Source organism: Sphaeramia orbicularis, chromosome 12 (assembly GCF_902148855.1).
Source record: "Sphaeramia orbicularis chromosome 12, fSphaOr1.1, whole genome shotgun sequence".
Taxonomy (NCBI): Eukaryota; Metazoa; Chordata; class Actinopteri; order Kurtiformes; family Apogonidae; genus Sphaeramia; species Sphaeramia orbicularis.
The window spans coordinates 46,816,832-46,838,639 of record NC_043968.1 but is presented as its reverse complement, the minus strand read 5'-3'; the positions used below and the strand labels follow the sequence as shown (position 1 = coordinate 46,838,639).

General features: G+C 37.1%; 2 protein-coding genes across 3 annotated transcripts in view; both read right to left on the bottom strand.

Annotated features, from left to right (window-relative positions):
• The window catches only part of stab2 (stabilin 2), a 58,441-nt gene extending 50,968 nt beyond the window's left edge, over positions 1–7,473 (bottom strand). The window contains exons 1-3 of one of the 2 annotated variants that reach the window (XM_030150876.1): positions 7,344–7,473; positions 4,029–4,153; positions 1,155–1,270 (exon numbers count right to left, since the gene is read on the bottom strand). In XM_030150876.1, coding sequence (XP_030006736.1) covers positions 1,155–1,270; positions 4,029–4,153; positions 7,344–7,424 — 322 coding nt within the window. In that variant the 5' untranslated portion in view covers positions 7,425–7,473. The remainder of the gene's footprint in view (positions 1–1,154; positions 1,271–4,028; positions 4,154–7,343) is intronic. The other variant, XM_030150877.1, reaches the window with a different exon arrangement.
• A 3,002-nt stretch (positions 7,474–10,475) lies between these two features.
• On the bottom strand, positions 10,476–21,170 carry wnt16 (wingless-type MMTV integration site family, member 16). Its single transcript, XM_030150086.1, has 4 exons — positions 20,894–21,170; positions 18,549–18,775; positions 12,428–12,717; positions 10,476–11,360 (listed from the first exon to the last, which is right to left on the bottom strand). Exons 1-4 carry the CDS (start codon positions 20,983–20,985, stop codon positions 10,896–10,898), a joined length of 1,074 nt encoding a protein of 357 aa, XP_030005946.1. The 5' UTR covers positions 20,986–21,170; the 3' UTR covers positions 10,476–10,895.
• Between the last annotated feature and the right edge of the window lie 638 nt (positions 21,171–21,808).

Below are 21,808 nucleotides of genomic sequence, written 5' to 3'. Positions count from 1 at the left end.
CTGTATTTTACACTAAATATAGACCAGTGAATTTCAGCTTGTGGCCTTCCAGTGGCCATCTGCATTTAGATGAAATAAAGTTCTTCTATCAGACAGGTGCTGTTGGAGTTCTGCACTGGTTGTGGTTAAATGACTGTTTTTGCCAAAGGAATCTTCTGACTTTGAAAAGAGTGTTGTATGCATATAAACACTATTTAGAATGATACAGTGGACATACTGCATCCTGAGGAAGGTAAATGTCTCTGTGAACTTCAACTGCTGAAACTGCTTCATCAAGATATAGTGGGTTAAAGTGAGAAGCTCATGTTGTCCACCAGTTAGTGCACTAGGTGCAGTAATACAAATTTCATTGTATTATCTGCTAATGAATACACAATGAAACCTCCAATAACAGCTCGACGTAGGTCCATATATCAGCGTATCTTTTCTCTTAATATTATTTCTATGCCCCTAACCTAAACATTAGCTCTACTTCAACTTCTTCTCATGTTTAACTGAAGTCGGATTTCACGTTACAGTGACTCACTGGCCCACTGGATGTACAAAAACATATAACAGGATGGGACTGACAAATGGAGCGAAGGCTGTGAGTGGTGATGTGTGAGATAATGCTAATGCAAACATAGTGACACAGTAAAAAGGTGAACTTCTTTGACTTAATATTCTTAATAGTGCAGTTACACTACAGCACAGCTACAGTCAAAGTATAAAATATGTTTCATTCTTTAAACAGAAGATTGAAAAGTCAGACAAACAGAATCAAAAGCCACACAGCAGATATTAAGGCCTGCTATTATGCACAAAACCTTAAGACAGAGCAGTAATTTACAAAGACAAGAATCACGCCTGAAAAACATAGATTCAGTAATTTGTGAGAGAGAATGCTTCAGAGGCAGCATCCGGTGGCCATCAGTGGTATTACACTTTACAATACTTCAGCACTGGCCTCAGTTTCCTGCGCAGTAGATAACACTTCCCTCCTTAAATGTTTCTGTAATGCTGTAAAATTTCTGCTCTTACATTTCAATAATTTCCTCTGCAGCTTTTCTAACACTCCTTTTAATGCACCTCAAAGTCTCCTGTACCGTCTCAGACTTTAAAATCAGTTCATCTACCAACCTTTAACGATTCTTGACCTCTATATTCATACTCACCAATGCAGTCTGGACCCCAGAATCCTGGACAGCAGCTCTTCGCCTCCACCTCCTTGTAGCACTCAAAGGAACAGCCTTTAAGGGCCAACGTCATACTGGGCGTCCTGATGTGGTACCTGCACACAGGTGAATGTGGCTGCTCAGACCAGAGTCATTAACAAAAAACAAAGATAAGAGATGAAACTGGCAATGACACAACATGTTTAGTAACATAACTCAACTTCTAAACTAACGGTACCTCTTTTTGTAAAGAGAGAAGAAGAAGAGTCTCATGTGACTGTAAGGATTTCTGTGAATAATCACATGTTATGGTTGTAGGAAAATAAAGAGAAATAAAAATGAAGGCAAAACTAGTCTCATAGTTCACAGTATTAATGATTAATATACAAGAATAAAGTGGCTTTACACAACAGATAGCTGAAATCCTGCCCCATGAGACCTAACTTCAGAAAAGATATGAATGGTGGTCAACGGAGAGACAAATCATTTACTGATCCAGTTTGAATAGTGTCACTATTTACTAGGCCTGTAACGGTACACATACTGAACCGAACCATTTCGGTACACACCTGTTCGGTTCGGTACACAGCTGTACCGAAACGGCACAGTATGACTAGTAAAAGAAAAGGAAGGAAAGACGTTGTTCGATGCGGAACTTCAAATCTGCGCAAGTTCCACACGGACATACTGAAGGAGCGCACATTGACCCGAAATATGAAATAGCAGCTGTAATGAGGTTAAAAAAAACAACTATGATGTCAACCTGGAAGAAAGAGATTGAAGACCCTCCGCCATCATTACAGTCCTGTTTGGGATCATTTCAGGTCCCGGTGAAAGACAACAACGAGGAAAGAGACGTTAATACGACAGACGTTGTTTGGCCCCTATGAACTGTAGTACTTCTAAAGCACTTACACCAGCTCTGTCTGTCTTTCTGACTGTCTGTGTCTCTCTATCACGCACACTGTATAATAGAGGAATAGAACCTGGGAGTTGGACGTTGAAAGATGTAAAGTTTCACTTTCGTTTCCTGCCAGCGTTACATTAGTTATGGACCGCGCACCACCACCCCCCCTCCGACAAAAATCCATCAGTAGTATTTGCTCACTATTATAAAATTGTCATGACTTGATCAGGAGCAGTTTGTAGGTTTTACTGGTCACACAAGCCGCTGCATGAATGGAAATGTATTCAACATGAGGCAAACATAGGATAACGTTAGCCTTTCAAAACGTTAGCCCTTCATAACGTTAGCCTTTCATAACGTTAGCCAACTGGCACAGTTGAACTATTGGTGACAACATCTCTTCTCTAAATGTGCAGTCCTATGACCAGTAATTTAAAACAGTGACTCATTCTGAAACCACCTTAAAACTTACCTCAGAATTATGTATTCCATGAAAGTAGGTTCTCTGAGTATGTGTCACTCATTTGAAAGACATTTATTCTGCCTTTCTTGTTCGTTTCCAATAATTACACATCTTTCAACGTGAGGCGCAGTGACCTGTCAATCAACTGGGGTGGCACAGGCACCTGAGGTGTCCAATCAGGTTCCACAGGTGGACAGTGCTAAGCAAAGCTCTGGTGCTGCGTCAGCAATATTTTCTTCGGCATAGCCCGCCCTACTCTGCCTTTGATTGGCTCATCAGTCCTCATGCCTAAAGTTAACCAATCTAATCAGTGAAGGTACCAGGTACTAGCCAATTAGAGGCAGAGTAGGGCGGGTCTTGGCTTCACCATCCTAGGGCAAAACATGGACAATGGGCTCTATGCACAGCCCCACTACTTCCTGAACTTCAGGTAACTCCTTTATTTCCTGTCTTTCATTTTTGGGCACACTGATTAATCCAGGTGTGTCTGACCACAGCAGTCACAACAAGAAGTAGCAGACACACCTGGATTAATCAGTGTGTCCAATAAGGAAAGACAGGAAATAAAGGAGCTGCCTTAAGTTTAGGAAGTAGTGGGGCTGTGCATAGAGCCCATTTGGCTCAGGTACTACTGAATAGTGTGCATTAGAGGATTTAGAAGTGGGTGTATGCAATGCTGACTGAAAAATAAGTAGGTATACTCTGTATACTGCCGTATACCCTGGACTACGCCAATGACCATGTGTATAAATGATGGCATAATTCTCCATTGACTGTAATGCATTTTTTTTTCTTCAAAAGTAAGGTCACAGCATACAACTGAAATAGTTAGTACACCTGGGCCAACTTCGGCCGAAGGGGTATGTAATTGTTTTGTCTGTCCATCTGTCCATGCATCTGTCTATCCATTCAATGACATAATCACCTTATCTGAAGAATGCATTGAAACACCTGTACCACATTTATAGTGTGGATGCATCTTGATATGGAGCAGAAGCCTATTAAAAACAGGTGACCTTGATCGACTTTTTCAAGGTCAAATGGCCTTGTGCAATTATAATATCTGAGTACTTTCACATATAAATGTGTAGCCTATGTAATACGTTTTGCACAAAGACAATTAATCTAAATTATAGGGCAGCAGCTTTCAACAGAACCTTACACTATATTTGGCTGAGGGGGATTAAAAGTGCCCAGCATGTTTTTTACCTCCGCCAAGGAGGTTATGTTTTTGCCAGGGTTTGTTTGTCTGTCTGTCTGTCTGTTTGTCTGTCCGTTAGTGTGCAACATAACTCAAAAAGTTATGGACAGATTTGGATGAAATTTTCAGGGTTTGTTGGAAATGGGATAAGGAAGAAATGATTAAATTTTGGTGGTGATCGGGGATGGGGGGGCCGACGGGGGGGGCCACTGATCAGCCTTGGCGGAGGTCTGCGCTCTCCGAGTGCTTCTAGTTTTGTTTTGTTTTGTTTTGTGTTTTTTGTTAAAAGGCTTGTTTTCTTACTTGCAGTTCTGCGCTGTGGAGCCAGGGGTCTGTTTGAATCCAGACGGACACGGTATCAACATGGTGATGCTGCAGGAGTGACAGGCAGTCTGAGTCCGCACAACTGTCGAATTTGAGCAAATGTTCTGCCAAAAACCAACAGATTTAGTTAACGATTTAATGACTGAAGCTTTAACAGCTCTGCCCTCTACAGGCAGACAGCAGCAACTACAGGAAACATTTTCAAACTCACAATGAGTGTATTATGTATAATGTTTTTTCTAAATGCCATTAAATGCAGATGATGGCTTTGGTTAATCATGATTTAATGCACTCATTCTGAATTCTCCTGCATATAACATTTATATATAATAAATTTAATTTTAATAATTTTTATGAATTATATGCTTTATCACATGTTTTACATGTTTGTCTATGTATATGACTATGTTATCCTGGATAGAAGAGATATATATGAGAAAGGTAAAAATTAGGGAGATTTATATAGAGCTAATTCTTTGCCTATATTTGACAACAAGCAAATCATGTTTTATTTAACCCTCCGGTTTCAGGTGTGTTTTTTAGGCACACTTTGCACTTCGCTTTAAAAAACATCATATTATTTTTCACAATTTAAATAAGGTTAGAATTCAAAAGTTGTTCATTTTTGCATGATCTTTAAAATTCTGGCCACCAACTAAAATTTGCACATTGTAAACAAAAGAAAATTACAAGACTAGCATCTGTCTCCCAAGTGTGCCTAAAACGCACTATTTCTTCCATGATAACCACTGTTTTTGATCCGTAAGCCATTAAGGCATAAATCATGCTTTTACTAATATCTGGGCTTCATTTGAGAGGTGAGGGTCTAAATTGATTTATTAACATTGTTAATGTTGCTGTTAATCATTGACATAGGCCAGGCTGCAAAAATCAAATAATATGTAATCGAATTTTTATGTCGTATTTTGAAAAAAAAAAAAAAAAAAAAATATATATATATATATATATATATATATATATATATATATATATATATATATATATATATAGTGTTTTTTGCATCAAAAAATGTAGTGACATCATGATGAAAAGAGATCGTTTAAAGGGTTAAAAAAAATCTAGAATGATTATTTGATATGTATGATTAGGGCTGACCTTGATTTACAAAAATAAAATCGAATTAGAGCAGAAAAATAAATCAGTATATAATATTTAATAGTATGTTTTATATGTGTGCATTTTACACACACTTGGTGACAGATGCTAGTATTTTTGAACATTTGACCTAGCGCCAAAAATAATAATGCAAACTAACCAATGCTGGAGTTAATCATTGACATATGCCAGGCTGCAAAAATCAAATAATATGTGATCCACTTTTTATGTAGTATATTGAAAAAAAATATTTTTTTGTGTTTTTTGCATCCCAAAAAAAAAAAGGTTTGTTTACAATACAAATATGGCATTTAAAGGGTTAAAAAAAATGTGACAATTATTGAGTATTTGGTATTTTTATTTATGGCTCAAGTTGATGAAATAGAAAAAAGTGTAAAAGAATTAAAAACAAACTGTATGAAATTTTTTTTGACATTATTCCACAAGTGTGACAAAAAGGCACACTTGGTGCTTAGTAAGGGTCTTGCTGGACGGGATACCGGAGGGTTAGTACAATGTGATTCAAAAACACAGATTGGTTTGAAAATGCAACTGGTTAACAAGCAAATGCAATTTAATTTTTTTAAAAAAAGGATATAGATTACACAAACATGCAAATTATTTGTTGTACCACAAAATGTAATCAGAACTTAATTAAAATTGACCCATAGCACCACCTGACGCTGTAGACATATTTGATTGGGTTTTAGATTTCTGTTAACAAACCAAACTATGTTTCTAGAGAATTATAGGACATTTAGAAAATGTGTTTTGTTTTGGCAGACCCTATATTGGTTTAAAACCACAGGAGCTGATATTCAGTTGTTGTAGCTATAAAGAAAATAAACGAATAAAACCACTGATAAAACTACACACATGAAACCAAACCCATCTAAACATCAGAGGTTTGTGTGGGTCTGAGTGTGATGGAGCATAAACAGGAAGTGTCTAATAGCTCCATCTGATCCTCCCAGGAAACACACACATGCAAGTTCTGAGAAAACAGTAGTTCAGTGCTGTTTGGAAAATGTCCTGAACAAAATAAAAGTGATGATGATGTTACGTCTGTGTTTTGTAATTGTTGCCATTTTTTTCAACTCAAAACACTTTTATTAATTGAAAGCCTCTGATCCTACAGCACTGCATTCAGACATTTATACAATTTAAAAAAACAAGGAAAATCCTAACTTGTAAAATCAATCATCTCCTGCTGATTATGTTCACCCCAATTCTAGATTTACATGAGATATTGAGATATTCCTGTCTAACTCAATGCAGATTTTAATCTCAGTGGTTGACTTACTTTCAGCACTTTAAAGGTGATGTCTAATGTGGTTTTAGGACAGAGACGACTGTAACTAATGTCTATTTAATGGTGTCATCACAGGAATGATCTGAACCTTTTAGTACCACTTGAACAACCACAGAAACACTGAGAACCTTCCTAAAAAGAACTTTTTTTGCACAACCACTACAATGTTTTTCTTAATTAGTCACTAAATCCTTGTAAAAACAAAAACAAAAAAACAAACAAACTCAACAAATGCCCACATGTCTAGATTCCTGTCTTTCATGAGGACAAACTCAAAAACATCTGTTACTAAGCAGTGTGGTGCTAGAACCTCATGTTGGATGCAGAACTTTTTGCGGAAATCCTGGAACCAAAGGGACCAACTTTAACATTTTAACAAAAATAGAACTGCCTAAAGAAATGTTTGTGCACATTTTAGATAAGTCATCACCAACACAAGCAGCTGTTATTATTAAAATTTTGCTTGTCTTCTCTCAATATCCTTTATAATTTCACATTAATTTACCTCCGTATACACCAAACCAACCTGTACATTTTTTCCCTGAGTTTTCCAGGACAAAATGACCACTAGAAGCTCAGAGAAGCATCACCAAACCCAAGTAGAATATCATTATCATCATCACCATCACCAGCAGCTTTGATCTGAACTGGGTTTACATATGTTTTATGTTTTAGATCTGGATGAAGACATTTGTTTTGAGTTCCTGCTTTTCAAATGAAATGCTCAAATCTATTCTTTTACAGTTTACCATGGACAGAAACAGTGATAAAATATTGACTGCTGAGTAAAACAAACAGGAGCTCAGACTCAACATCTAACTTAATGAACAGAGGAATTGATCCGTCATCAATTGTGGATGTTTTACCTGTGGCGATGCGGCCGATGTCTCGTCGTTCAGCAGCAGCAGACAGAGAAGCAGCAGCGGGAAGCTCTGGCAGGACTCCATGCTTCAGTCCTCCTGTGAGCCCAGTGTCAGAGCGTCTCTTTAACCATCACAGCACTCAGCCTCTTCCTCCTCCTCCTCCTCCTGCTGCTGCTCCTGTTTCCTGCAAATCTCTACTGACCCTCAACAAAAACTGCTGAATCAAACTGTTTGTGAAACATTTTTAATCTGACTCTGCATAAGTTAGACTTTTCAGTAAAAGTATTAATACTGCAAAGTAAAAATAGCAGCAAGGTTAAAAAGATTTTCTTTTTTTTAATACACCATCTTCTAAGTGCAATTTAACCTTTGGAACTATGTAATTCTGGAGGTTTTTCATTATTTTAATAATTCTTTTGTTATCATTTTATGTACTATTTACTGTATTTTATAATTATTATGTTTTAAATATCTCCTATTGCAGATGCACTTTGTTGTTTAATATATTAAACTTATTTGTTTTATATCAGACTTGAAAAGAAGACTATACATGATAAATAATATGCACATAATATATCACATAACTTTCTAGTGTCACTAGACTCATTGTCTGTCTCTAGATTTTCAATGTTAAGTAACTGACAGATTTTTTTTTTTTAATTGTTTAAAACTTAGGACAGCCAAGACAGTGTGTGCAGAGAGAATGGCAGGAAATCCTGGACTGTAAATACGATTTTGTCGTCCTTTTCACTTCCTGAAACTTTCTGCTCTGTCATCACACACTGCTGATAACACACACACACACTGTCACTATCTTTTTGAGGACCCTCAGTGACATAATGCATTACTGTAAAACCATGTCTTACCCCTAAAACAAGCCACAATGTCCTCTCAAAAAGACATTCAATAATCAAAATGTACCTTTGTGACCAGAGAAGCATACATGCACATGCAATTTTACCAACATTGTGATAACTGATCTTTGTGTTTTTGTTCTAAATTTTCATGTTAAAGAATGTGTCACATTATATTGACTGTTATACACTGTTGCCCATAAAGTTGGAATAAAATATTTTTTACCTCTTCACATGAAATCATTGTGACAATGTGATTTATGCTTAATAGATCAAGTGTAACTGGGACTCAGTATGTAATCATTGTACCAGGTTAAAGGTGATGTTGATGTATATGAGGAATTAAACGGGAGGAATAAAAATAGGAATGTATCTGAAAACTAAAGTATTCCAACTTTATGGGCAATAGTGTATATCATCATTCAGCTGTCTGGGAACATTCAACATGTCAGCCTTTCACATCTTTAACTGCATGAATTATAAAGAAATGATATAAGCCCAAGAAGGAACATAACATAGAGGAAATATTCTGTCAAAACATATAAAACAAACAAGTTTTACAAATATTACAATTTTACATTTTGAAAACTAATCACATTTTATACAAAGCATCTTTTACCTTTTTACTGCCCACTTAAATATTTTATATTGATGTTTTCTGCCTGTTACTTTCATATAAGATCATAAAAGAACAAAAACCATGTTCATTTGTAAATCATGTTATTCTGAAACTAAACTGAGTCCATAGAAACCAACTTTAACAAAATGTTACAGAATGTTTACAAACAGAACAAATTTCACATATTCTGCCATTTTATACATAAATAACAATTTATTGTGAAAAAATATAAAACAAATTTCACTTGTTTTCTGTTGAGGCCATTATTATTGAATAGAGTAAAATCAGTTAGAATGAAGATTTCTCAGTTTCAGGTACAAACATTTATATTTTAAGTGATTTTTATTTTTTGTGATCATGCAAAAGGTTAAAACAAAAAACAAACCTCGTCTTCCTCTTGAAATAACAAAGGAAAATGACAAAAATTAATGATTTTAAACCGAAAGTTTGATGTATCTGAACAATTGCCTTTTTATCATTAATAATCAGCAAATAAACAGGTTCATTTTCACAAGCAGTATTCCATCTAAGTGCTGTAAACAAGTATTTTCTACAATTTTTATGCATGTAATTTGTTTTGGTTTTTTCTCCAAATGAATTCTACATTTGGACCAGAATGTCCATACAATAAAATAAAACACTTATGGATGTTCAGATGTGGTGCCTGGGATGAACAGCAGGTGGCGCTGATCCTACTTCAGTTTCTGTCTCTGCATGGACTGTTTTATCTGTGTTACTCAGATTCTATTTCAAACCATTTCCTATTTATGTGCAAATAAAAATGTGTATGAAACAATCAGTTTATTTAGTCATTAACTTATTTGCTTTTCCTCCATGTCTTTGTTTTCTGTAAATGATTAAAGGCACTATGATCTGTTCAGTTAAACATGTGGTTTGTTTTATGACTGTCTGAGACAGAGGAGTTTGATACAGTACAGCGCACATGTAGCTTTCTATTTATAACTAATAAAAAACAGTTTTGAGGGAAACACAACACGACATAAACATTAAAGACATTTACAGACACTTGTTACATGGTTTTACTGAATACTTGATTCTGATCAGATCTGTCGCCATCTGTCATTGGGTTCATGTTGGTTGCATGGGATTTTTAAATCATTAAAATACATTTTAAATTTATGTATATAATCAAATTATTGGTTGCTTTGAGCTTAAGCAGGACCATTTATTGTGAGCCTGTCATTGTTATGAAATAAAGACCCCTCCACTTCTTATCCTGCATCACCATGTCAGGGTTTATTTCACTGTAATCTGTGCATCATGACTTAATTAGGCTTCGTTTACACTGAAGGCAAACCAGGCCCAAATGTGACTTTTTTGCCCATATGTGATCTATGTCTGATTTTTTTTTCATCATAGTCTGAACAGCAAAAATCTAATTTCTCCAAATCAGACCCAGGCCTCTTTCATATGTGGTCCTAAACTGGATAAAAATTGAATGTTTTTCAATGCGACTTCAATCTGAACAATCACGTCACATTTACTCTGACTTTTATGTCACAGAAATGTGACAGACATCACAATTCTGTGCTGTGTGTGCTGCGTGTGCTGCGTGCGATGTCACTTCAGGGTCATAGACTGTTATGATGTGAACAACCACGCAAAAAATTGGATTTCAGAAAAAAAATCATAATTGAGCATTAAGACCTGTAGTGTGAACGTAGCCTTATAGATATTCTTTAATACACTATAATGTGTTTGAAACCATCTAATTCCTGATTATTAATGATAAATAGGCAAAATTAAATGAAAATTTGACATGCAAAATATGAGGACAACCCCTTTCACATTTTGGTAAAATTTTTAAAAGTCAAAGGCTTTGAGAATAGAGCAGGAGGTCAAAGGTCATCCAGTCAAGTCTTTTTACCACAGTATCTCTTCTCTCCACTGGTCAACCAATCACAGGGTGTGAAATGTTCAGGATGACCAGACACATGTGTAAACTCCCACTGTAAAGTTGCAGCTGAACATCCGTATTAGTTCCAGTTGTGCTTGTTATTTACAGATGTGACTGTTGTTATTTACAGATGTGACTGTTGTTATTTACAGGTGTGATTGTTGTTATTTACAGGTGTGCATGTCATTCATGCTCTCACAGCGCCTGCAGCGAACATAGCAGCACCACACAAACTTGCACTCGCAGCGTTCAACATGTCGCACTACATGAGTGTTGTAACCTCTCCCACAGCACAGCAGGTTGCAGCCATCGGAGCCATGTGAACTACGATTGCAGCGGCGTCCCCTGGTGCCTGCCACCCCTAAGCGCCGGTCCTCCAGACAGTAGTTTGGGGATTTGTTGAAGTGGATGAGCTTATATTTATCAACAGGAACGCGACGGTGCTCACGCTCCTTCTTCCTCACCTTCTTCCTTGATCGGTCCAACACCTGAATGCTGTGCTCATAGCGGTCCTTCAAATATGCACCAACACGCTCAAAAGGCGCCATGGTCCGCCAACATGTCTTCACAGCACAGGAACCAGAGACGCCATGGCACCGACAGTCAGTGGACATTGTCTTGTCAATGGCCTGAGACACAGACACAGAGATCTTATTGTTGGGATGAAAACAAACAGATTTAACATGTCAGTCAGTGTGTGTGTTTTGGACAGAAGCTCCCATTGTTTTCAGTGTTCGTGCAAAGCTAACCCTTTTAACTTCATATTTACTGTGAAGAGATTCTACTGAGCTCATTTCCTGCCTAAACTTAACAAACAAATTATATTTTACAAATGCCTTGTGATTCAGTAACAAATACAGGGTGATTTCTAAAACCTTACTCACAAACTAATATATCCTATTTTGTTTTACATATAAAAATCACACCTGTTAAATCAATCAATACAAAACATATTATTCAGGCTAACAACATTCAACTGAACTGTATGTTTACGTGGTAGAAACAGTTAATGAATAATTACATAATGAGTTTTACTGATGGATAATCAACATATTACAATTTGAGGAAGGTAAATGACTCTAGTGCTTCCTCAAGATGTGATTTATCCACAGTCACAGAAAAAATTATTAGACCACCCCTTGTTTTCTTCAGTGTCTTGTTCATTTTAATGCCTGGTACAACTAAAGGTGCATTTGTTTGGACATAACAACAAACATAGCTCATAAGAGTTTAATTTCAGAGCTGATATCTATCCATTTTCCATGTTTTCTTGATAATAACCAAAATCACTTCACTTCTTACGTCAATAGCTATGGCATTGTACTGCCAAAAACAGTGCTTTTAGGCATTCCATGTTTTCTTTTCTGTCTGTTTTAGTCACATGATATGTACAGGAGTTAGTGCTTCATTGCATAACCATTGTTTTTGATGACTTTTGATGGTGTAATAATTTTTTCCGCGACTGTCAGTGGGATGCTAATTTCAGTTATTGCATAGTGCATTACTAGTTGCAGTATTGGCACATGTACGAATGCAGTACCAGCTACTAAAACAAACAGGACATAACAAAACATCAATCACATCTGATCCAGTCTGTCAGTCACTTTTATTTCTGTAAGAACTTAATACTTCTTATGCCTAGGAGTCTTTTAGTGTGAAACACAGCAGGAAGTGGAGCTATGGGCGTGTCTCTGACCTGCCGTCCAGCCTCGCTGTTGTGCTGGTTCATGGTGTCTGGCGTGTGTCCTCCACGGGATGACGTCATGTTTTTGGAGGAGCTGTCCATGAACTTTCGGCTGAACCAGGTTCCGTACTGGATGTGGTCCGAGCAGCCGCCCCAGTGCCAGCCCTCTGCTGGTGAGCCGAGGCCCTGGAGCCGAGTGTCGCAGCCGCACTCCGTCATGTTCCCCTGACTGCAGGAGCGTGTGACGGCATGGACGAGCCCCGCCGCCATGACGGCGTAGATGAACGCTGTCTCTTTGGTTCCTTTAAGAAGACATACAGGTTTGGTGTTTGACAAAAGAAATCAGAATTTAGTGTTCTAATAATGTGAGTTATCCAGAGTTTGAAATTAAATCTGGAAATTACGTCTAAAGACGTCTAAAAAACTCCACAAGGCACCTGAGGCCTGAGGAATGAAAGATGAATGTTTCAGTAAAAAATGAGTTGAGTTTAACCCAGACTCAAAGCAAAGACCCAAACATCCACTGGCAAGCAAAATCATCTACTGATCTAAAATGCTGAGTAATTTCTGAACCACTAATCCTATCAAAACATGTAAATAACTGGTATAAAATACAATCGTCATCTTTTCATGGTCATCAGATATGACCCATTTGGACGTTCAGAGGCTCCATAGTTACCATGGAAACACCGTCATCTTCTACAACATTAATTCACCAGCAAAGTCCATGGAGTTGGATCAATGACAGTGGATGGACACACTGGGTTGAAGTTAAGTTAATGATATATTTGCTGAAAAGGTCACTTTTTCTTCAGTTTTCTTTGTTTTTGATATGATAACCCTCAACTTTAATCTGACCTTTAATGAACATCTACATGATCAGTAAATTAAATATAGGAAAATTCACTGACAAAATACAGAGGATAATACTATAATAAATGGTGATAAATCATTTAGAAAGGTGAAATCCAGAGTACAGATAATTTGAGAACTGCCACAGAAGTAACACTAGGTCTTTATGGGCAAGTTTTTGCATAATTTGCTATTCATTGTAGTTATTTATTATTTATTTATTGATTTTTTTTTTTTTTTTTTATTAGAGCAGATAATTAGTAATCCTATGAAAATATCATAGTTTTTGGAGCAAATGCTAATTTGCAAAACTGGTTCCTCAAAGGGCTTTAGAAAATCACAAAAGTAAAATATGATGTATGATCTAAGTATGGTTTGGAAGAAAAAAAAACAGCAAAATATTGTATTTCTAGTTTAAACTGATTCCAACAGGATAACAGGAATACACATTTAAAACTAGGCATGAGTACTGGGTTGTTACTGAATAAAGCAGGATTCAGTGTCTCTCTTCTGCTTTACAGAATGTGTCTTTGCAGTTGCCACATGAAGCTGCTCTGGTTGCCCTGCTGCAGCTTTGTAGTTTATCTCTGTACTTATTGAATTCAGCTGAAAAGAAAAAAAATGGAAAGAACTGGACGAAGGAGAAAGAAAAAAGCACGGTGAGTTAAATTAGAAGTGTCTTGCACATGAAGTTCTATTATGTCCTGCCAAACATACTTTTTACCAAGGGAGACCTCATACGTAGAAACTGTAAACCTCAGAGGATGTCATAATATTATTTCTTACAACTTTTTAAATTTCAAACACAAGGTTAATAAAAAGGTAAAAGGATGTGTGCAACATATCAATCACACACTATCTGCACTTACTGTTTTACAGAAGAATATGTTAATGACTAATGGACAAAAATGAATTAAGATTAATTAGTGAATGAACAAACCATGACCACACATAATGGTTTCTAAACCGACTGCATGGAAGTTGTAGAAGTTAGCTTTTTTTTCCCTGGCTTTTCAGAGCCAGAAGTGATCACATTTGGACAGAAGGGGTAGAACCAAAAAATGTCATGCTATGAACTACTTTACTGATATAATAAAAGGCAACGTTTGATCAAGCCTTTGTGTAAGGTAGTTGTTAGATGGCCCTGTTTCTGGAACATATTAACTACAGCTGACCTGTCTGTCAAGAAAAAAGACAAAATGTGTTATTAAATCAGCAGAAACTATGAACATCCACTCAGCAGGTGAGTGAACTGTCCTACAGAGCTGTCAATCAAATCTCAACACTGCAGGTGTTTTACTCAACCTGAGATCTGATTGATGAAGGATGAATTTACAGATGGACCATCAGATCTATTAGACTGTCCTGATGACAGATATATTACAGCCTGCAAATGACCGACTGAAGTTTAGAATAAGTCTGTGGGAATTGTTTCCATCTGTGGTATAAGAACTTTAATATTCTTCTGCACTGGATTAATTTTGGAGCAGTAGGCATTGCCCCTGGGTTTATAAATAGTATTATGAGTTAACAGGGACCTTGACCTTCTGCCTCTAAAATATAATCAATTCAGCATGAGTCACAGTGAACAACTGTACCAATTTTGAGGATATTCTGTGAAGTTCCTGAGATATTGTGTTTCTAAATGTAATGGAGACTGACAAACTGAGGGGCAAAACTTCTTATACACAGGCAAAGAGTTGGTAAACAAGGAAGAAAAGAAACTAGAGGATGAAAAACAGAAATATCATATTAATTGTAATGTTCATGAAGTCTCTATGTAGACAGATGAAGTTGTTGAAACAGATAGTCTATACCTTCATCTACAATCGAGCTGTAAATACAGTAGACAATCATAAGTAAATAAATGTTTCATTGCAAATTCAGAATACAATCTGACCATTTAAATGCTTTAAAGTGTGTTTTTTTTTTACTGATCTGAAGTGTTGGAGCGAAAAAGGTCGACCAGCTGGTGGCGCCACATGAAAAGTCATGTGATTAACAACCTCTTAAAGATTGATCGCTGCTTGTAGGAGGTGAATTTATCCAACCATTTTTATAAAATCTCATAACAGGGTCATGAACTTTTGCTCAACTAACTTCCTCAGCTTTGTATTCTACTTTAATTATTCTCTACAAAACTGAATCCAAAACATTATTTCCACACAAAGCATTTCCATAAAAATATGTCAACTTGTTAAACTCAGTAAATGCAAGTGTCTCTGCAGTTCAGTCTTAGTCTATTTGTTCTGATTTATGATCCCTCACATGCCTCTGATATCCTGATCTAAAACATGTGATCAGTAACATTCAGGGTAAAATGTGACTCTGCAAAAACAATGCTATCTGTACATCATCCACGTGGATGGAGACTGATCTTATGAAATCGCGTTGTATGTCATGACAGTTCTTATGGCATTTGGTGTGCTTTACATACACATTTTCGACCTTTTGCGTGTTACTGAACGTCATTTGATCGCATGTCAATTTATGCCAAGATGTCCGGTTCACATAACCCTAACTGTCAGTGCGTGGTATTTGACACGGCATGAACATGTACACAGAAACCTTATAATGCATACAAATAACACACCAATCAAAAGTGACGTGTACATTTACACAAGTCATGATATCACACGTTGGGTCCACTGATTTAATTATACACAACGCCATTCAACTTACTGTGTAAAAGGTTATTCTATGGCGGATATTTTGTGAAGGGTGTTCCTCTGGTTTACTGGAATTATAACTCATATAAACCAGTTTGATTTAATTAAAGATAACAATAAAAAAAACATATCTGCAGTCATGAGACAATCTGTCCTCAGTGCACCATGGTCAGTGTGGCCTGGTGAACACTCACACTGGATTTTCAGCATTTTTCATAATGAACAAAACCCTTTTAATCTTCAACTGCAGGAACATGTTTAATTCTTGCATATTATCTAATACCTTAAAGACACAATAAGACTTTAGATCATTTTAAGGCTCATATTTAGGGTCAGCTTGACTTACATTCAATTACACTCACGCTTGAGTAAGTACTAAGTCATGTATTAAATAAGGATTAGCTCTACTTACACTAAGCCAATACAACCAAGAGCTTTCTATGGTCAGTAGCCTCATTTCACCCTCAAACTTATTGTACTAGTATCTCCATAAATAGCATAAATACATACACAGGCTCCTGTTTCATATCCACTACTTGGACTACAATACTCACACATGTATTTAAACATAGAGAGTAAACTGTAAAAAAAATTATTTTGGGGGGTTGGTAAATACAAACTATGGAAATCAGTTACATTTTAATCAACACTAATAGTTAGCCAGTGAAATCTATTATTACTGGTTAAATTCAACATACACTACCTATTTGTTAACAGTAACAATTGCTACTTAAAATAATGTAATAAAATCTACCCCATAATTTGTTGATGTGTTAGAGGAGCAGCTGAGGGGAGTTTCCCAGCATGCATTGGGACAAACTATTTGGGACAGTTTTTATGTGTTTTACAGTGTTCTGAGTTGATACGAGGTGTTGTTCTTTTTATATAGCATGTTATGGTGTGTTTTACCCTTTTTGTTAGGTTTTTTTTAAATTTTGTTTTGTTTGAATGAATATTTTTATTGAGTTGCATATTCTTGCACCATGAACTAAGTTGCTCCTTTGTTTCATGAGACTCTGGAATGATTTTCCATCAGTTAATAAAAGTAAAATGTGAGATTAAAGTTTTCAGGTCTAAGTTCTGATATACTCGGTAGGGTTAAAGATTGAAGTAGAAGACTGACTGTGACTGGCAGTTATTGAAGTAAAACTAACTTTCCTTGGATAACTAAAAATTAACTGTGTGCTAATTAATAGTAACAATTAAATAGATGAATATACTCCAATTAAATATTAGGAATTGTTAATACAATATATAATTTGTTGTGTAATCTATTGGGATATGTTAGGTGGATTTTACCTCATTTCTTTTAGTGTGTTATACCTGTTAAATTTAGTTACATTTTACTCAAAATATAGAGTAAAGTCTACTCTTTGCTTTTACAGTGTTACTGCATTGCTACCATTGTTCATTTATGCAAACCACACACACATTTGTGACCCAAAAATATGTTTTATATCAACATGTATAGTGCACATCGACTTTATAGTGACTTTGACACCAGAGATAGATATACAGGGTGGGGAAGCAAAATTTATAATGAACATTTAGTTGTTTTTTCTCAGCAGGCACTACGTCAATTGTTTTGAAACCAAACATATATTGATGTCATAATCATACCTAACACTATTATCCATACCTTTTCAGAAACTTTTGCCCATGTGAGTAATCAGGAAAGCAAACGTCAAAGAGTGTGTGATTTGCTGAATGCACTTGTCACACCAAAGGAGATTTCAAAAATAGTTGGAGTGTCCATAAAGACTGTTTATAATGTAAAGAAGAGAATGACTATGAGCAAAACTATTACGAGAAAGTCTGGAAGATACTATTAAAGAAGAATGGGAGAAGTTGTCACCCGAATATTTGAGGAACACTTGCGCAAGTTTCAGGAAGCGTGTGAAGGCAGTTATTGAGAAAGAAGGAGGACACATAGAATAAAAACATTTTCTATTATGTCAATTTTCTTGTGGCAAATAAATTCTCATGACTTTCAGTAAACTAATTGGTCATACACTGTCTTTCAATCGCTGCCTCAAAATATTGTAAATTTTGCTTCCCCACCCTGTACATGTAAAAGAAGAAGATTGTGGTTTCGTTTGGTAAATACTCAATCCATTTTGAGTTTTCATCACATCTTTGTGGATGTGAATATTGAATATTATATCTCAGAGGTCTGCCACCAAAAGAAAGAAAGAAAGAAAGAAAGAAAGAAAGAAAGAAAGAAAGAAAGAAAGAAAGAAAAAGTTGCAGTTATGGGGCCAGATGATCATCTGTAGGTGTCTCTTATGTTTTGGTGGGGGTTCAGTCTCTACCACTTCACTGTAAAACTATCTGTGGCTGCAGTCTGACACTATAAATGAACCATGGAACTGAAATAAGCTACAGCTGAGACTGTGAAATGGGCCTGAATAAAATGTGTCTAAAATATCCTTAAATGGTCTCAAAAAACCCTCTGGGCTCTCATCTGATCGGTACAGTTTTTAATCCTCTGTTGAGGTTTTTCATCCTGTTTGCTGGTGTAACATGTAACATGAGAAAAGAAAAGAAAAGAAAAGAAAAGAAAAGAAAAGAAAAGAAAAGAAAGCTCTGTGCGTCCTGTGCGTTGGCCTCACCGCTGGTCAGCTCGTGGCCGAACACGGACGGTTGGTCACTCGTGGAACAGTTCCACCTCTCGTGTCTGAACTGGCTCTGACACTCGCTGATGGCGAGGCGGGCTCCGTCCTGGATGCTGGGCAGCAAGAACGGCTTCTTCCGGCACAGGTCCCGCTGTTTGGGGCTCAGCGGCGGGTTGGCACAGCCCAGTTTCTCGGGGACTCCGGCCGAGGTCAAACCGAGCCACCTGGACACAGAACCCACGGGTGAGAGCGCAAACCCCACAGGTGCGCCTCCACGGGGAGGGAGGAGCACGTCAAACTGATGAAAACAAATAAATGGTAGGCCTGCGTAAAAGCATCACAAAAGGACTGTTGGCGCGTTTAGGTTTTCACAATTGTTTGTAAAAAATAAAAAATAAAATCCTGATATTTTATTGACAAAATCGCCATTTAATAAAAGTAAATGAACTGTAGAGATGTTGTCCCATTTAATTCCCAAAGACTGGTTCGTGACCCATAGGTGGGCCGCAGGAGATTTTACTTTGGCCAAATAAATGTGCACTTAAAGTACTTTCCCAAAGCAAAATGTGTTTAATAAGCATGACTTACTGAATGTTCCTCTTATTCTGAAAACTGTAAAAGCCTAATGTGATGACAAAAGTGAGAGTTTCCTTTAGTCTCTATTAATAAGTAACCTATTTAACACTGTGGGTGAGTCAGTGTATTTTCAATGACACACATAAGATTAAGTTATGTTTTAAAAAAACATAAATCTGTTCACAATATTAAAAATGATCTAGAAACCTTAATTTTGATTAACTGAACAAATTTACTCAAAATTTAAAAATGACTGATGTCTTTTGTGAACTGGGTCGTGATCGTTTGTGATTTAAAAAAAAAAAAAAGGTAATTTAAGATTGACTGAACAGAAGGATCGGCCTCAGATGGAGAACTCCTCTGTTTTTAATTATTAGACATTGTGTTCAGTTAAACTGTAAAATTTAATATTTGACTCAATTAGGTGCAGGGTATTTCTTCTTGGTGTGTGTAAGAAAATACTGAATAAACAGAGGATCCAGAAAACATTGCAACCTGGATGATAGTTTCTACCTTCCTTCCAGAACCTTTATTAAAAAAAATATCTTAAGGGCTGTTTGGTTGAACAGACAGGCAAGGGATGAACTGATGTATTTAATTAATTCGCCTTTAAGTGACTTGTCTCATGGGCAAAGACGCTCAATCGACGAGAACGGCCTCTCTTTAAAATGTATCTAAGTATATAAGCGCGTCCCAGTCTTACTTTTAAAGTCTGAAGTGTGTGTTGTTGAAAATGGATTAGATGAACGCCAACATGTGCGAAGAATTAAGACGCACTCCCAGAGGATGCAGTCTATGTATTAGAAGCTATAGCCTGAGGTGCGTGGTGCGTTCCTGATCCATTACGCATGGACGCATTTACGGTGAAATCTGGTTCGATCCCACCCATGAAGAAACTGCCTGCTCGTACATCCAGTTGTGTCTGCTGAAGCGATGCTGATTTCATTAAGACCTCCCATGCATCCTCTAAACGCAGAATTTCCACACTGTTTTCTTAACAGTGTGGCTGTGGGCTATGTTAAAACGGAAAACCGCTCTGCTCCAGCTCAATAAATCCAACTGGAAAATTAAAGTGTGTGCCAGATTAAAGACATTGTCTCAGTGTTCCAAAACATTTAGCATCAACATAACTAGTCTGTGAATACCTATGCGTTTTTGTTTTTTTTTTTTTGTTGTTGTTGTTTTTTTTGTTGTTTTTTTTTTTTTTTTTTAACTTGGCACCGTCATGGATCCAGGAGCTGGTTCAGAAACCTGAAATCTAGGCCTATATTGTATCAATGCCCGGAAAATAGACCCACTTATCTATTTTTTGTCTCAAAATAAAAGTTTTTATGTCACTATTTTAATTGTGCTTGAATTAAAAAAGACATTGTATTCCTCCACGCGTTGTCTTCTATGGCATCTGATGTGACGTGTCTTTAAATGGACAGTTTCAGCTTCTCCTGTTGCGTAAAACCGGCGCACCTGGATGTGCGCCTAGACATCCAGTTGGTTCTGTAGGGCAACCTGGAAACCCAAACTCTTATAAAATCCCGAAATATGGACTTGACTTGCCTTCGACTGTAAAAACCACATGATCAGTGACAAGTCTGCATTTAGTTACACGCTTATTATTATGTCTGGTTATATTTGCCGAATGATAGAGTGGATCCGGTCGTTCCAGAAGTTGCGGTCAAATGTATCCGAAGCATGAGAAAATACGAGAAACAGCCTTAAAGTGACGTCTTTGTGAGTGGAAATCGGCCTCAGTGGTTTGTCATACTCACATCCAGTTGGCTCTGCAGCACAGCGGACACACGGACACCAGCAGCAGGGTCAGAGTGCACATGCGTCGGACTCCACAGCTCCGTCTCTCCATGTCCTCATCTACCTGAGCCTCTCAGTCTGTCCATGAGCAGCAGAGGCTCCGTCTCCTACTATAAAGCCGGTCCAGGAGCAGGTTGGTGAACACTTAGTCCCAGGTGTGTCAGTCCATGGATGACCCTCCGGTGCAGAGGCGGCGGTGGCGGCCTCCCTCCCCACTGTCCCGCTCAGGATGTCGGTGATGAGGTGATGAAATCCCGCCTGAAGACGATAGAGACTGATGGAGGAGAAGCAGCACTGACTGGACCAGTGTGAGCCCTGGTCCAGGACGATCCTGATTGGACCAGCCTGGAGGACGTCAGAGCTGGGCGCTAATTGGTCGGAAGGTCCAAAGAGACAGAAGGAGTCCAAAGGAAAAGAAAGTTTGCAGAGATGTGATAAAGACACGTAAATATGTGGCGAGCAGGGGTGTAGGACAAAATTCCAGGTCCTGCACATAAGAAGCTTCTGTGGGTCCATTTCTTCTGCTGATCCAGGTCTCTGAGGCATTTATTTTATTATTTTTACTAAATAATTGAACTAACACCAAACATGGATCTGTAGTCAGTCATGAACTCCAATCACTTTTACACAAATCATATTAAGCCATAAAGACCCAAACAGCCGCCAACGACCAAAACCACCCACTGATCTAAACTGTTTAATACCTGTTGATCCATTAATCCTATCAATACATGTAAATAATTGGTGTACGGAAGAGGATTATGAAAAAAATGTTTTTTAAATTATTATTCTGTGAAAAAGTCATAATTCTGAGATCAAAGTCATAATTCTGAGAAAAAAGTCATAATGCTGAAATAAAAGTAATAATTCTGAAA